General features: G+C 46.4%; 1 protein-coding gene across 1 annotated transcript in view; it reads right to left on the bottom strand.

Annotated features, from left to right (window-relative positions):
• The window catches only part of CNTNAP1 (contactin associated protein 1), a 347,724-nt gene that overhangs the window by 161,539 nt on the left and 168,299 nt on the right, over nt 1-17,886 (bottom strand). The window contains exons 5-7 of the mRNA XM_086924095.1: nt 6,865-7,068; nt 6,532-6,716; nt 4,780-4,920 (exon numbers count right to left, since the gene is read on the bottom strand). Of these exons, the coding sequence (XP_086780221.1) occupies nt 4,780-4,920; nt 6,532-6,716; nt 6,865-7,068 (530 nt within the window). The remainder of the gene's footprint in view (nt 1-4,779; nt 4,921-6,531; nt 6,717-6,864; nt 7,069-17,886) is intronic.

Genomic DNA, 17,886 nt, shown 5'->3' on the forward strand with positions numbered 1-17,886 from the left:
ACCTACTGCTCTTGACCGAGACCTGGTATTGCGATACCTCCCTTCCCGCTCTCCTGGCCACCCTTCCACCGTCTTACGTGGCCCTACGTGCCGATCGACCGGCCGGCAGGGCGGGCGGTGGGGTCGCACTAATTACTAGGTCAGACCTGCACTTCCAGTTACTTCCCTCTCCCCCTATGGCCCCTGTCGACTTCCTGGTGGCCCGTTCCCTCCAGACCGCCCCTCCCATCACTTGTCTCCTCATGTACCGCCCCCCTCAGCCCTCGCCTTCATTTCTACCTGCCTTCCAAGACCTGCTGGCAAATCTGGCGGTCAACTTTGCCTCGGTTTTGGTGCTGGGGGATTTTAATTACTGGCCCTCAGACCCACACGAGTGCTCCGCCTCAAAAGAATTTACCGAATCTCTGTCTTCCCTCAACTTTGTCCCACACATTTCTGTCCCCACTCATTCTCACGGGCACACACTTGATCAGGTCTGGGCTCTTAACCTCCCACTGGCTTCGGTGGCGGTCTCCCCTTGCCCTTGGTCCGATCATGCCCTCATCTCTTTCACCATCCCCCACAACTCATCCCCCAAAACCCCGCTTGCCAAAAACACCTGGGCGCGGAACTGGAACAGGTTGGATCTCCCCTCCCTGACCTCCCTGCTTCACAATTCCATCCCCCCCCTCTCTGGCTTATCATCGGCCTCACAGGCCAAGGCCATTAACACCTGGCTGGCTGGAGCCTGTGACTCAGAGGCCCCCTTACGACGCATCTCCATCCGCCGGCTTAAGGACTCTAACCGATGGTTTAACGACCATCTAAAAGAACTTAAGCTGAGCGTTCGGAGGGCGGAGAGGCAGTGGAGGAAGAACTACTGCCCGTTATTAAAAACCCACTTTCTGACACTGTTGGCTGATTACAAATCAGCAATTCTAGCTGCTAAGACCGACTACTTCTCTACGAGAATAATGTCGGCCGCCAACAAACCCAGGGCTATTTTTGACATCGTAAACGACCTGGCGTTCTCAGATCGAGCCTCGCCCCAAATCCCGCCTTCCCAGCTTCTCTGCGACCAATTAAACAACTACTTCGTGGATAAGATCACCAATATCAAGGCCAATATCCCTTTACCCTCGCCTTCCTTCGTCGATCCCTCCCCCCCCCCAGTACAAAATCATCTCACTGTCATCCCTCCCCTCACTCAGGAATCCTTTCTGTCGATTCTTCCCAAAGTTAAATCTGGGTCACCGGCGGATGTCTGCCCTGCTCGCATCCTACAGCAAATCTATTCTAGCTGCCCTGATCCCCCGATTGCCTTCCTCAACAGCGCCTTGGCACAGGGTGTGGTGCCCCCGGTACTAAAAGCAGCCACCATAGTACCCCTGCTGAAGAAACCCGGCTCGGACCCTTCTATCTCGTCCAACTTTCGCCCCATCTCCCTGCTGCCCTTTCTGGGCAAGGTGATGGAACGCCATGTTACCGCGGCTCTGAGCACCCACATTGAGGCGAATGGGGGGCTGGCTTCTCGTCAGGCAGGATTCCGCCCCAGGCACTCAACAGAATCGGTCGTAGTCGCCGTCCTAGACAACCTCAGAAAGGGCATGGATGACAACAACCACCAGGCACTGGTCCTCCTCGATCTTTCCGCCGCCTTTGACACGGTGGACCATACCATCCTACTCACCCGTGTCAAGGCGGCTGGCATCGGGGGATCAGCCCTTGTCTGGCTCTCCTCCTTTCTGAGGGACCGCACCCAGGCGGTCCGTCTAGGCGACTTCACCTCCACTCCCCTCCCTGTCACTTGTGGTGTTCCCCAGGGTTCCTCTCTCTCCCCCCTTCTCTTCAACCTTTATATCTTTCCTCTCATCTTTGCTCTCCAGCAGTTGGAGGTCACCGTCTTTAACTACGCGGATGACCTCCAGCTCATCTTTGATCTGTCCCCCTCTTCTCTCTCGGTCTCCAATTTCCAGTCTACTATGACATTCATCAGGGACTGGATGAATCACAACCACCTTAAACTGAACCCTGATAAAACTGAGCTGGTTCTCACTGGTGGTTCGTCCAGTCCCTGGAACTCTCTTTTCTGGCCCCCCTCTCTTGGCCCTGCACCTTCCCCCTCCACCACTGTCAAAACACTGGGTGTAAAAATGAACAATCAGCTCACTCTTCACTCTCACATCAGCTCCGTGGTCTCCTCCTGTTTCCTCACTCTTCGAACTATCCGCTCTGTCTCCCGCTTCTTCACCCCTCAGGCCCTCAAGACCATCATGGCCGCCCTGGTAATCTCGCGTTTGGACTACGCCAACGCTCTTTTCCATGGCATCCCTGCCTATAGTTTGCGTAGACTCCAAGCCATCCAGAACCAGGCGGCCAGACTAATATTTGGCCTCCCACGTTATCACCACTCCACCCCCCTCCTAAAGAAACTCCACCGGCTCCCCGTGAAACAACGCTCCCTCTTCAAAATCGGGTGCATGGTTTTCCAGGCCCGTCAGGGCACTGCCCCTGCTTTCATCACTTCACTTATCAAACCCTACGTCCCCGCAAGAAATCTCCGGTCCTCCTCCAAGTCCCTTCTCCTGATCCCCCGTTTCTCGCGCAAAAAATGGGGTGGATCTAATTTCTCTACTCTGGCCCCTTCCTTTTGGAACTCTCTCCCTGATAACCTCCGCTCCGCAACTCAGTACCTTTCTTTCCGTGGAGACTTGAAAACTTTCCTATTTAGCCAGGCTTTCCCCGCCTAAATTTTCTCCCCGGTCTTCCTTCCCCTCAGCCACTGAACCTCAGCGCCAAGAAACCGCAAGGTGTATGCTGCGCTTTACAAGCATTTTAAATTAGAAATTAGAATTAGATTTTTTAGGGACTTGGACCAACTGAGATCACCCCACAAGGATGGATTATTCCCAACTATTATTACCCCTGTCGTATCGCCATTAAGCTTTAAGCAACTGGCAACATCCAATCTGCATGCTCAGTTAGACAGTAATTGAGTTGGTGTGATACCGCCTCGAAATTGGGAGAGAGGGAAGTGTGCCATCTGCATATGACACCATTGAGCAACAATGGGATCATATAATGTCTGCAAGTGTGCAGACATAAGGATGAAAAGGTATGGGGTTCAATGACAATCCCTGTGGAACTCCACATTTTAGGCAATGGGATGCTGAATAAAAAAGGTCCTTCACTGACTTGAAAACTTCTGTCGCTTAGGAAGGAATACAAATCTGCTATTTATGAGCTAGACCAACAATCCCAAATTTCTTCCAATCTTTGAAGCAAAATTGGGCGAGAGACCAAATCAAATGCAACACTCAGGTCCAGCCAAACTATTGCAGCTGATCCCCCTTGTCGAGGATCCCTTTTAACTCTTATGTGGCTGCTAAAAGAGCTGTTTCCATGCTGTATAACGGCCGAAAGTCTGTTTGAGTAGAGTGCAGTAGATTGTGGGCTCAAAGAAGCTAGAGAGATATTTATTAATCAATTTCCCCAAATATTTACTAATGCCAGAAAATAGTGATATTGGCCTGAAGATCTCTGCAAGCCCTGGGTCCTCAGAGGGTTTCTTTAGCAGAAGTCTAATAATGGCATGGTTCCAGGCCTCCAGAACCGTTCCACTCTCCAGTGACCACTTGTAATATCATTCAGCAGTGAAAAGCTTACGCCTGATCCTTTCAATCGGACTTCAAGAGGTGCTGGGTCAAGCTAGGAAACTGACTTTACTGATTTAGCAAGGTCAATTAAGACTCCTCTTCCTATTGGAGGAAACAAGGCTAATTTCTCTTCTTTTAGGGCCCCCGCTTCAGAACCTCTGAGTTTGCCCCTGTGGTCTGACTGCCCCGCCAAAGCATTGTAGATGCTGCTAACCATATCCAGAAAGCAATCAGCAAACATGTTGAAGCGGAACTGGGATAGAAGGAGGACAAAGCCTATGTTGGCTGGTTTCATAAAAGAGCTGACTATTTCGTAAACCTCCTCGAATGAATTGGAAGAAATATCGGTCCTCGAACTGAAGTCATTAATCCGAGCTTTTCTTATAGCATATTGATATTTTTTAATGCTTTTTGTGCAATACAAGAATGGCCAACACGCACACCCAGTACATGCAGCAGCATATCAACCAAAACAAAATATTCAGTGCGCAACACACCACAGATACAATGTTATAACCACAAAATGGAAGATGAAAAGGCATACCAAGGCACTAAACTGCCTACCCTGGAATGCTGAGCAACCACATATACCTAAAAGCATTTCACATTTTTACAATTAGATGGGCATAAACAAGAGGATTAATCTACTCATTTGTCAACACTCCAAGAATTAGAAGAAATCAGAGATGGTAGTGCCACACAAGCAAACAAGCATGAAATTGTCAGAGGATGGTATAGAACCTTATGCTTAGCATTGCACTAAAACTAAAGTAGAAAATTGCGCAGCCACAATTTGCAATAGAATGACATGCGATATTTAGTGGTTTCTCAATCACCAAGCCATTCTTAGTTTTTGATCACAGATCACAGAATTGGGAATAACATCGTAATTGTGTGTGTGTTTTGTTTTCACTCTTTCTGAGTTGTACAAACCCAGGAAGCGTGCTCAGTGCCTCAAACATTTCACGAGGTTTTACCTGGCAAACTTTTGGTTGATACTCAGTGCAAGTTGCAATCCACAACCCTCCATTCTATGCATCCTCTCATCGGACTCCTGAGCAGAAGCCACCTTTGTAAAATATTCAGCACACGACCAACACACTTCCCTTCTTCCAGGCAAACCAACAAACGACACAGTCCTTACCTCAAAACGAATAGACGGCTTTCTTCTCCTGGCCATATCAGCAATGTAGAAGCCATTCACATAGATGTTCTCCAGGCACCCTCTGAAGTTTTGCTTGTGGACCAGGCTTTTTTCCTGGTTTACTACACCGCCAAAGAAGAGCTTCGGAAAATAAGACACAAGCAAAGCTAAAAATAAGCTTCAGCTCTTCAGGTTATTACTTTTGAGATGATAACTCAATGTTACCTGGATCTGGTGTTGCAAAGCCTTCGCCGAATGGTACTCTAGCAGAATTTGCCCATGTATGTGAAGAATATGGCAAATTCATCAGATGCAGAGAAATCTAACTTGGCAATCCATACAGAAATGATACGCAGTGGCAAAGTCTGACGGTCTGGCCAGGAAAGTAGTCGCTGTTTGTGTGTATTGCAAGCACAAATGCTAGTTATAAAATGAAAATCTGTTCTATTGGCTTTATTTGGATATTGGGAGAAAGTAGAAAACATAGAATCCTTTCTTTATAAAAATGCTTATCGGAAAAAAGAATTACATGTGATAAACGGAGTGATTATTGAGAATATTTTTCAAATGTAAAATAGTTCCTCTTGTGTTCCAATGGAAGGACTTCCTGGTAGGTGGAATAATACACCAAATAGCCTATAGCATGCGGTGGGAGACTATTACTCATACGGGTGAAACCAATCACACGCTATGTGCATTTGGAATTATTGCTAACAATACGTATTTCAGATAGCTGTAGTGTCAAGTCAAACTTAAAAACGTGTGTAACCTGCATTCCATTTGAGCAGCTTCTACTCAGTGAGAAAGTTGGTGACAGGGTGGTGCTGTAGCCTCAGCACCCCCACTATCGATTGCAAGAAGCTTTAAACTTCAGTTAACCCATGCACGCACTTCTCCGATTGGTTAGTGTGGTATCCTGCCTTTGCAAGGCAGGGCACGATTGTAGAATTGTACAACTTAGATTAGAACTGTAGAACTTAGATTGTGAAGGTAGAATGTAGGGGTGAGGTAGAACGATGCTAGTCAGTTACTTTCAGGTAGCTGGTGTGGATGGGACGTTTCTCGTGCACAGATGTGATTTAATAAACTGTCTGTTCTACACTGCACTTGAGTGAGTACCTGTTGAGTACCTGAGCTAATCCCTCTTCATAAAGAAGGATATGCACACTAAAAGCTGTGTTTGCAGGGACATAGTGCACATGCGCAAAGTATTTGGAACCTGTTTTGTCAATTATCCAGATATTCCAGAAAATCCCATCTGGCCTGCGAGGAAATGATGGAGTGTTCCCGCTCTTTATCTGAGCTAATATATCAGAGGCAGTCACCCAATCACTATAAGAGACTGGCATTTTTTTCCGGGACGCGATGTGAAGCGCACATCACCAGTGGCAATGTCCTTCAGAGGATGAGTGTGGATTTTTTTCTGTCAGATGCTAAAATTAATCCAAACTGCCACAATGTTGCCACATCACACAACCATGAATAAACATTACCTAAAATCAATGGAAAAATGTAAAGAAGGTTTTTCCTGTTGGATTTAATACAGCCACAGGTGCATTTTGGACTGGATGTATTATATCCACTAGGAATTACCTCTGTTCTAAAACAATTACTATAAATACCTTTTTAGACCACAATGTAGAGAATAGTCACATAAAGCAGCTGATGACCATAAAACAAAATGGGTGCAAGATGAACACAAATAGGTGGGTTTTTTTCGGAGCTCTTCTGATAAACCTGACACTAGATTACCTCTTTGTCAAGGTCCAGCTGGTCAAAGTCCCCTTTGCAGCGAAAGCGCTTCACGAGGCCGTCGATGGTCAAGTTCACGTGTCGCCCATACCGCTCGAGTCTCACATAGTGCCAGTGCTGGTCATCCAGAAGGCTCCCGAGAACCACTGTGGTGTCACTCTCAGTTCCCAAAACTGGGCTGCCGCCTATGCCAGGAAGAAAGCGCCTTGTAAATTTGTTGGAATGTACAGCTTCCTCGTCCATTGACCAAAGATCTATTGCAGCAGCGCTTGGATTATGTGCTTTGCCTCATGCAGCGCTACACCATTAACAGATTCTGCTTTAAGATCTTACCGAGGTTGATGTGGAGCACGAGCTGGGCTCGCTCGAGCTCTAAGGTGATGTAATCGCCCTGCGCCCCTTCTCCGTGCATCAGCACCCCGTCCCTTTCAATGGTTTTGAAGTTAAAGGCAATGAGGTCCGACAGGGTGCGGTTCATTTTGCTTCTGAATCGGTAGGAGATCATGTCGTCCCCATCAAAAGACAAAATGTCTGAATCTGGAAATCAGGAAAATTTACAACAGATTAAATAGGATAAAGTATAAAGAACTCCTAAGCATGAAAGACGGAACCAACAATCCTGTTTGATGTAATGCTTTCATGTTATTGTAGGTGTTAATGTTAACCATGTGACAGTAGGTCTTAACCCTGCTGCGCCTGCTATGTGAGCCCTCCCCTACCTCACAATGACCGCACAATGACAGACATAAATGCATAAACATTGATAATCACATTTAGCCACAATTTTGAAGTTTATGTTTAAATGTTGTGCATCAGCACTGTCACTGCTTTCCAGAAAGTCATTGGATTTTAGCTGCAACCACTGTTTCTGTAGCATGAATTAACACTTTTCTCTAGCTTCTCCAGCCAAAGGGATGTGTTTTGATACATTACAAGGATATGTACTAAACCTTCGTGGCTATGTCTGTTGTTAGGAACAGTCTATTGTATTAAGTGGTTTGTTTTCAAAACACAACTAAATTGTGTGAGTTAATAGCCAATGAAAATTATGTGCAAGTGCATATTATTTAGGATGGATTGGAAGCTAATAGTTTGATTGGTTTGCTTGGCAGGTAGCACTTAGTACCACCTCTCTACATAATAACATGTCATGAAGTGCTTAACTTGAGCCGGAGGTTGCCAGTGGGAGTCAACGGCACTCAATTCTGGGGACCAGCACTTAAGTTTCTGAATCAGATATTTTCTGAGCTCAGAAGAGGGAAAAACACACAAAACGGAAAGACGGAGGAAGAGAAAGATAGAAAAACCATCACAAAGTGAGAAAGAAGGAACCTCCAGGAGTGAGATAAAGAGGCAGAGAGCGTCTGGTAGTGGATTAAAGAGGCCTGAGGTAGATTCAAGACTAAGCGGCCTTGGTATTTGCAGCACTGACATTTAATTGCACCGACCACAGGCGTCTATGCTAAGTCTGTCTAAAATATTGTAAAGGGTCTGCAAACATTTAATCATTATGCATTTTAGCAAATTACATTTAAAAACGCTGCTTATTATTTTAGAGTCATTACCCATTTAGATTCTGTTCTGACATTATACATTAGGTTTTATTTCTCTCGTGCGTGCAGTGCACATGTGGGCCTTTTGTTTAAGGGCTTTTTATTATAAATTTCACTATTGTCATATGTGCTGTTACTTAAAGGCACATTCTATTATTGCATTCGTTAATGAATCTGCTTTTTATTTAAACTAAATGTTTACTTTCTGTAATGATTAATATGACATTAAAATAAATTGATAATATGGGAACTCGACGAAGAGTAGATGGGCACGTTTTCCCAGTCTTGACTGGCTATTTGAGCATCGGATTCTCCGCTTCCCGCAAATTGACCCTTCTTATTGCTAATTGAGTTGGGTCGTCAACTGTTTTTTAGTGGAGGGTGTGCGAGCACATTAATTAAACGTAATCCGTTTTTGGTGAAGGAATGCCTATGGCAAAGGTTAATTAGATGCTAATTAGTAGATAAATAGAGCCTGGTAATGGAGAATCCTGTGTATTTATTTATTTATTTAAGCAATTTGTAGAGCGCAACAAATACCCGTGGGTGTCTCGGTGCTGGTGAAATGGTCCAGGGTTGGGGACTGGCATGGAGGTGATCTGGCAGTTCAATCTCGTCAAACATGCAAAAGGTGATAGGAGGAATTCTGGCAATATATCTAATCACCTGCAATCACCTGGGGTGGCATTCCAACCCATCCTTACATTGCCACTTGAGATTAGACCCAGCCATATACACATCTATCTTGGTCCTCCTCTCTTTTTATTGCACACCGGATGTTGTCTATATTCAAACGAAAGACCCTGACATAGAGTAGAAATAGAAATCAGAGTCAGTAAGAAATTGTATATTTCTGGTTCTAATGGAAGAGAACATACATCCAGATTCGAGACAAACTTAAAAGAGAGAGGTTTGGCGTTTTACTGGAAAAGATGTTGAGCTCATTAAAAGTGCAAAGCCAGTGCGGGATATTTGAAGGCAGATGCATTGTATCCACGCATTTCCCAATATTTGGTGAAGCTGAGAAAGGGATTGCACCTGCGTAGGAAATTGGGTTATGAGTTGTGTGGCCTCCACACGTCATTGGTCCACAAATCACCCTTATTGGGAACCAAGCACCACACTGCAGCGCTTGAATCAGGGTGGTGAAGCTGAGCAGTCAACGGCCTACTCAGGGGAGGTGGTGTGGGCTAGTATTCACCATTCGCTGGCACGCATGATAAAACTCAATAAATGATTGTCCGGTCAGTGCTTTTGAAAAAAAATATATATATACTTTTATTACACACACACACTAGGAAATACTAAATGCATTAATTTACAAATATATATATATACATTAGGCAGATGGAGAATATCATAGGCATTGCATAATCACCTTAGACCCGCTAAAGATCATGCACAAATATATGCTAAGCCTATTGGCTTGCTCAAAGGTTCAAGATCAACAAAGCACATGTTAAAGACATCATTTTGTAAGTATGCAATCATCATTATTAATCATATGTAAATGCCCTTATTAATGATAATAAAACATATGCACTTTGATCAGTGATTAGTGTCAACATTATATCGAGACATCATTTTCAATGAACATATGTGTCTGTGCTTTTTAAATATTTTCAAACCATAAAAATGCTATCATAAAAACACAGCCCCTAAAGGGCATCACTTTCTGTGCTCATAAAATGCAACCATAGATTCAGCACATAGAGGGTGCATCTTTATATATATCTTCCTTAAAGAGCTTTAGACCACATTAACTATAGCCATAGATTCAGCCTCTAGAAGGCGCAGCACTACCAGCTGTAGAGCAAAAGCTCGAGCCTTGGGAGTGCTTTGAAAAATTCAGCGAAAATCCAAAACTGTCATGGTTTGCTTGACCCAGTAAACAGTCAGTGTTGCAAGTTTACTTCAGGGATGCTGCTGTTCCTTCCCCAGCAGCCCGGCAACACTTATTCAGTTTGTTGGTGGTGCCTCTGACATCCTGGGGCCACCACAAGCCAAGAAGAGTATCCAAATTAGTGAGCCCCGCAGGACATTATGGGGAGCTCCAGCTAAGAGCAGAGTATATCATATGAGCAGCTCTCATGCTGGGGAAAGATGCTTTTCATTTTCTGTGGTGCACTCACCTTTTTGTCAGCATCCATTGATTATCTGCTGCGCAGCTCCACCTGGTATCTGTTGACCCTCTGCGCTCCAGGTCTCGAGGCTCCTGGCTGCGCCTCACCCCTGGTGTTCCAGTTGTGAGTCTGTCTCTGCTTTCCTGTTCCTTCTCATCGCTTGTTCTGCTTTTCTAGCTTTTTTCATTCTCTATTTTTCTTCTGTATTTTTCCTTCACCCTTATTTTGTGCCTCTTTTCATCCCACCCTTGCCGCTGATCTGTCCCTGCAACCCTGCCCCCTTCCAGCACCACTTCCCTGCCAGCTGACCAGCCCCTCCCACCTCTCTACCACTACTTAATGGCGGGCGAGGGGGCACAGCGGGCACTACACTTTCACCCCAGATGGGTGCCAAAGGCAAGCCTGTCTGCGCCCATCAGATGCATGGACCATGCCCAGTGCAACAGACCCAGGTTCCCGTGCCATTCACCGCTACAATGGCAGCATCATCCACACCCTCAACACGGGACGATCCACTGTCTGTCCCCTCGCTTCGCCAAATGACACCCCGCAACGGCACTTTTTACTGCCTCCCTACAACGGACCCACCAACCGCATGGCCCCCAAGAACCAGACTCAACCACCTCTGCTGCATCTTACTCAACACACGCTTCATCAACAAATACACTGTGGAGATCTGGGACCTGCTCGACTCCATCTCCCAGACATCGTCTTCTTCACGGAAACCTAGATGAACCCCACCTCAGCCCCAGACATCTCCACCACCATACCATAGCACTTCCAGGTCCAGACCAACCTGAACTCCACCCTCCACAGCACCCTCAACTACAGACCTCCCAGACCCCACCCCCTCTTCGGCGAATCCATAGCTGACTTCATTACATGCAACCCTCCCGCCTCAACAGACTACATCCTCCTCAGTGACCTCAATTTCTACCTTGGCAACCTCAACGACCACAACACCTTATCCCTACTGGAGAACATCGCCACCATTGGACTGAAACAGCTGGTCAGCTTCCCAATCCACGCAGCAGGACACATGCTCAACCTCATCTTCTCCGCAAGCAACAACATCTCTGTCAGCCACACCTCCAAACTACATTGGACTAACCACCAATGTTTCCACTTCTCCTTCACCAAACCTATTGAATACCACTGCACCCACCGCTTCCCGTGCAGAAGCTGGAACAAGGTTTTCGAAGACCAACTCACCACCTCCCTCTGTAAAACCCCACCGCTGACCTCCACGGACACCAACGCCTCAGCACGCAACCTTTACCTATGGATCTCCAACCGTGCCAATCCACTGGTTCCCCTCAGGAAACGCTCCGGGAAGCAGACCTCTGAGAAGTAGAACATCCTTTACGCGCAACTATTACCCCGCACTACCATTACAACGCAGGGATTACAACGAAAGTCGTTACAACGACTTTCACTGGAGGGCGCTGTTGGATAGGGAATAGTTTAATTTTCTATCCAACACCTTCCCTACTATCCACGGGGACTGGAGTTGGAATAGAAAATTAAACTATTCCACTATCCAGCGCCCCCCACGCAAGTCGTTTTAACGACTTGCGTTGTAATCCCCGCGTTGTAATGGCATTAGGGGTAAAAGCAGGTGTTATACTGACATACAACCCTCTGAGAAAGCCAGCTGGTTCTCTCCCCCCTCCAAGAGTCCAGGCACACCTGCAGATGACACAAGAGAAGATGGAGGAGCAGCAATACCTCGGCAGACCACACAGACTTCAAAACCGCCATCACCACTCAACACAATCTCATCAGAACAACAACGAAAATTGCAATATGATGAAGCAAGCTTCAGAAAATATTTTATTCTGACTTGTGGATTTAATCTCCCATAACATGAACTAATTTATTAATGAGCTGTTGCATGATTTGTTTAATTAATTCAATCTAGATTAAGTTTGCACCACACATGAACATGCGGGAATTAATAACATGTGCTCTTGTTGCATTTGCAAGTCTGTTTTGTAACATGTGATTAATATTGTTTTGTTTGTCATGTCTGTCCTATTGTCTTTGTCACTATTAATATGCGGCTGATCATTCATGGCATGTGCTTTTTATATGTGCTTACATGTTTGTCCTATGTTGTGTTTGTCTGTCTGTGTATCATTTAATCATCTTTTTACTCTTTCAGAAACATAAAGCTGGATTACATGAAGAATGGTAGATATTTTATGTGCTGCTTTATTTGTTTGCTTTTGCTAGATGTCTTTTATTAGTGGGTTAATTGATAATTAGCAAGTGTTGGGTGGTACAGAAGGGTTTGCTTTACCTGAATTAATCACTCTTTTTGTTTTTGATTAAATACTAGCCCGAGAGTGGTTTGTGGCCTAGCCTCTGTTTCTGAAGAAGACTGTACGTGAGCAGAGTTGGAGCCAAGTGCTGTCATCTTGGAAATATTCCATGGAACTTTGCTTTCACATAAACTTTGAAAAAGACTGTGGCTCTAACAAAAGAGACTTCTTTCATGAACTGCTCTGGATGTTCTTTTTACAAGGCCGAGGAAGTGGCACGCATAATTTTGCCGAGCTTTGGTGGAAGTTAGAAAGGCAACTTTTAAAATGTAGCAAAGCACGGAAGTCATGTCACTCCATGAGAATGAACAATAATGCATTGACGTCTTCCCTCTGGAAGGAGTGATTTTGGTGGCCTGACAGCCATCAACCAATCAGAGTGCTGAACTTTTAAAAAGAAAATACATTTAGTTAAATTTGAGAGCAAAAATGATATAAAATTGGCTCTCTTGAAGAGATTGGGGCTGACTGTTTCCTGAGGGCGAAGTGCTGTCCGATATCCTTTGGATTGTAAGCATTCTACTGTTTATTAATTTGTTTCCCTTTCAGGTCAGAAAGCTAACTTAGGGAATAAGATTTATGTTTTTCTTTATTCATTATTTTGAGCAATGCTGAATTGACAGTTATCTTTGTGCCAATGTTTAATGCATTTAACTGAATTAATAAAACTAAATGTTTGATTCTAATAAAGAGAGTTAATAAAGATTATTCAATTATGAATTTTAAAATAAACTTTTAAAATGACAAGCTGGTCTTGTTTATTTTAGCTAATATCAAAATCAACATAATTGATCCATTCACCTTTTTTTAAATTTTTATTTTTACTGAGTTTTATATAGTGCGTGGTTACCCTTGGGCATCCCAGCGCTCATCCAGAGTGCGCACCATAACAGGGAGAGCATTAAGCAGGGAACAGATGGGTCTTTAAAAGTTTGCGAAATCGCAGAGTGCCAGTTTCAGAGCGCAGGGCCAGTGGGAGAGAATTCCATAGCGTTGCCACATTGACGGAAAACCTTCTCCCGCCGGACCTGGCCTTTCTAACTCTCGCGACCTGCAGAAGATATTGGTGGTCCGAGCGAAGGGCGCGAGGAGCTTTGTAAGGTTGAACCATATCCCGGAGGATAGGTGGCCCTTTCCCCTGTAAGATTTTATGGGCCATGCAGAGTGACTTAAACTTCACCCTCTCCCTGACAGGGAGCCAGTGGAGCACCTTCAGCGCGGGACGGGCTGATTGTCGCCTGGGAATGTCCGTTAACAGCCTTGCAGCCGCATTTTGTACTTGCTGCAATTTGTTTAAGGTGGATTCTGGGGCCCCCAGGAACAGCGCATTGCAGTAATCCAGCCGTGAAATGATGAGCCCCTGGATTAGTAATCTCCTGGTGGCCATCGGAAGGAGGGGTAGGATCTTCCGGGCTGACCGGAGCAGGCCGAAGCACACGCCTGCAGTCTTTTTAGCGTGTGACTTAAAGGAAAGGTCCTGCTCCAGCCACACCCCCAAGCTCTTAATCTCCTGTTTTGGGGTGGGTGGCGCTCCAAGACAACTAGGTCAACTGCTCAGGGAGGGCGGGGAGTTCCCCAACATCATCAGCTCAGTTTTTGAGCCGTTAAGCTTAAGTGCTGAGTTACACATCCAAGTGAAGATCTTAACTAGGCATGTGTACAGCACGTCGGGTTTGTTCACCGACTGGGGGAGCCCTACCACCAACTGGGTATCATCAGCGTAGCTGATGATTTTGATACCCAGTGGTAGTACCACACTCTCCAGTGGGGCCATATAAACGTTGAACAGTGTAGGGCTCAACGATGAGCCCTGTGGCACACCACACTGGAGAGGGACCGATGTTGATTTCTCATGGCACCTCATGATTCAGCTGCTCTATTGTTTCTTATGGGCCTGGTATTGATTGGTAAGTGTGATAGTGGATTGTGACATCATTTATAAAATATTTTAGTTGGAGCGCTGGATCAAATACATCAGCGTATCAATGCCAATGCAACCAACAGTGAAGAACTCTTCGCCGTGATCAAAGAATTTGCCAAACCCAGCACGGATATCACAGATATCCCCTCTCTCAAGATCTCTGAAACAACCTCGCCAACTTCTTCCAACACAAGATCATAGATATCTATGACCGCTTCACAGCCCAGTGCCCACCCACCCCACCTGAGACCACAGCACCCACATCCTCCAGATCCCAGCCGACACTGCTCAACTGTGCCACCCTAACCTCTGACTACACCCTATGGATCATGAAAACCACCCACTCTGGAGCCCCCCTGGCACTCCTGCCCCCACCACATTTTCAACCGAGCCAGTGCCAACATCACCCCCAAACTCTGCTACACCATCAACTGCTCCTTCTAGTCTGTCACCTTCACTGAAGACTCAAAGCTTGCAGAGATCAACCCCCCTGCTGAAAAACCCCTCTGCCAACCCAATGGACCTCAAGAATTACAGACCCACCTCTTTCCTCACCTTCCCAGCTAAATACATTAAGAATGCCATCAACGCCAAACTCACTGAATTCATCCAAACAAACCACACCCCGGACAGATCACGATAAGGCTTCAGAAGCAACCCCAGCACCAAGACTGCACTCCTCGCTGCAACAGAAGACATGCGCACCTTCCTTGACTGAGGCGAAACTGCAGCCCTCATCCTCCTAGACCTTTCTGCTGCCTTTGACACCGTCTACCACCACACCCTCTGTACAAGATACCACAATGTAGGCATCTGCGGCAAAGCCTTGAAGTAGTTTCTCTTTTTCCTCACCGGCCGAACTCAGAGAGTCAAGCTCCCACTGTTCTCCTCAGAACCCATAGAGATCAGCTGTGGAGTTCCTTGGAACAGCTACAAGGTGCTGCTTGCAACTATTGCCAAAAACCACAGACTCAACATTGTCTCCTACGCCAATGAAACCCAGTTGATTCTCACCCTCACGGATGACCCTACAGCTGCTAAGAGCAACTTTCACAACTGGATTAAGGCAGTCACCGCATGGATGAAGGACAGCTGCCTCAAACTCAACTCTGACAAAACTGAAGTCCTCATACTGGGCATCACTCCCTCTGCCTGGGACGATTTCTGTGGCCCGCAGCGCTCAGAACCCTCTAAAGTCCACACCCACCAGCCACACACGTAACCTCAGCATTATCATCGACTCATCACTCTCAACGAACTTCTAAATCACTGCCATCCTCCTGCTTCCAGACACTTTGCCTTCTTCAGAAGATCTTCAAGTGGAATCCAGGAGATCGGTTGCCCATGTGCTTGTCACCAGCAAGCTTGACTACGGCAACCCACTCTACTCTAACTTCACCAAACAATTCCTAAAGAAATTGCAGAGTATCCAGAATTCCTCCGCCAGACTTATCCACCACATCTCCGGTGACCTGAGAGACCATCACTGGCTCCCAAACAACAAAAGAATCACATTTACACTCCTCATGCACGACTACAGAGCCCACCACAACATTGGACTTGTATACCTCAACCACTGCCTCTCATTCTACACACCCACCAGACATCTCCGCTCCACCAACTGGCCCTGGCCACTATCCTACGGATCCGCAGGACCTCGTCCAGAGGAAGATCCTTCTCCTACCTCGCTTCGAATACCTTGACACTCTCTACCTCTACATCTCAGGCAATCACCATCTCTGCCTCAATTCAGGAAAGACCTAGCTCTTTGACTGAACTGCAGAACCCCTACACCCCAGCGCCTTGAGACCCTAATGGGTGATTAGCCGCAGTCTCTAAGAACCCTGATTGATTGATTGAAGCATCTCCTTTCCATTCTTTCTTGTGGGGTGACCAGTCCAACTCTGGAACCCCAATGCCTCCCAAAACATTGGGAGCAGATGAAGGAGCCCAGCTGACTGCCCCACCGGCTCCCACACAACCCATTCTTCCATGTATGACCTGAGGAGCCGGCAGCTTCTCCTTCCCTGCGGGGTGCAGGGCAGGCCCACCATTACTTGGGGAGGCGGTCACGACAGCGATCCATCATTCTCCTGGTCTTTGGGGTTGGGTATGGGGTCCTAACCACCTTTTGCTGCATTTACAGCCCAGGGAATGGGGTCCCCAGGCTAATGGACAGTCTGGGGAAGGGGGCCCCAAGCACACCCCCTTCCAGGAAAAATTAAAGGTCAACCTTCCGGCGCCAGGCCCTGGCCCACCCTGGGGATCATTTAAGGAAGGCAGCAGAGCCCCACATGCATAGTTCCAGTAAAAGGGACAACTGTAGCCAATTTTCAAAATGCCATTAAAAGGGCCCCGTTGGGCCGATTTGGACGATATTGGGCTCATTTGTCTCCTGGTGGTGAGCCCTAGCCACCTGGAATAGTTATGGCAGACCTCCTCACCTCCAAAGGGGTATAATATATAGGGAGCCTATTCTCCTGGCTTCCTGCATGGGCCTACCTCCTTGTCTTTGTCTCTGGGTGCAGACGTCCAGTGCTTTACCCTAACTAGTCCTCAAAGGGCTAAGAGGAGCAGCCTTATTGGCTTAGGGGATTAGGGGGATCCTCCTTTCAGTTGCCCATGGTAGCCCAAGTGTCCAGCAACAAAGAACCAAAAAACACCAAGAGAAATTCCCCCCTTGTGTAAGAATTTTTAAGGGGGGTGGAAGGTTCCAGTAGCCAGGCACCCCTGGTCAATTCTAAGGTGCCACATGACATTCTATCCTCCTACACAGCATGCTGGAACAGTTTAACATTGCATCATCCAGAAGTCATTAGTCACATCTCCTCTGGGGTCCCCAGCTTTGCCCTTTGTTGATATCACTGCCAGGGTCTTTCCCACCAAATCTTGAAAGGGGATCCTCGCTATGTTGGCTCCAGAGGTCTAGGATCCCTCCTTTGTTCAGTGGGCTTGGACTGGCCCATCTCTGGTACAGTGCGACAGCTGATTGATTGATGCAGATCCTTCATCCCTACCCCTTTGCTCCTTAGGAGCTTAGTGAAGCACTATTAATTGTGGCCTTTTGTGGAGTGGCCTTTGTGCCTCCTGCTGGAGAGCAATATAATTAACGTGGCACAGAGGGTGACAAAAGGCCTGGGCTCTGATCCTGAGCTGAGCCAGAGAAATATCACAATACTGGATGACCCATAAGTTGTACAGATATTGTCTTAGAACTCGCAGATTTGATTTGTTTTGCACAACTTCTACTCCATTTTGATATGCCACTGGGCTTTGTAGGCCAAAGGGAAGCAAAACTGCACTCTTAGGCAGTTTTACCCCTGTGTATGTAATTCCAGACAAAACAGTAAATTAGCGTACACTAATAGTATGAGGCCTACACCAGGTTAATATCTAATCCTGTAGAGTCCCCTCTGTGCAAGGCTACTAGTGAG

This window comes from Lissotriton vulgaris, chromosome 5 (genome assembly GCF_964263255.1).
Source record: "Lissotriton vulgaris chromosome 5, aLisVul1.2, whole genome shotgun sequence".
NCBI lineage: Eukaryota > Metazoa > Chordata > Amphibia > Caudata > Salamandridae > Lissotriton > Lissotriton vulgaris.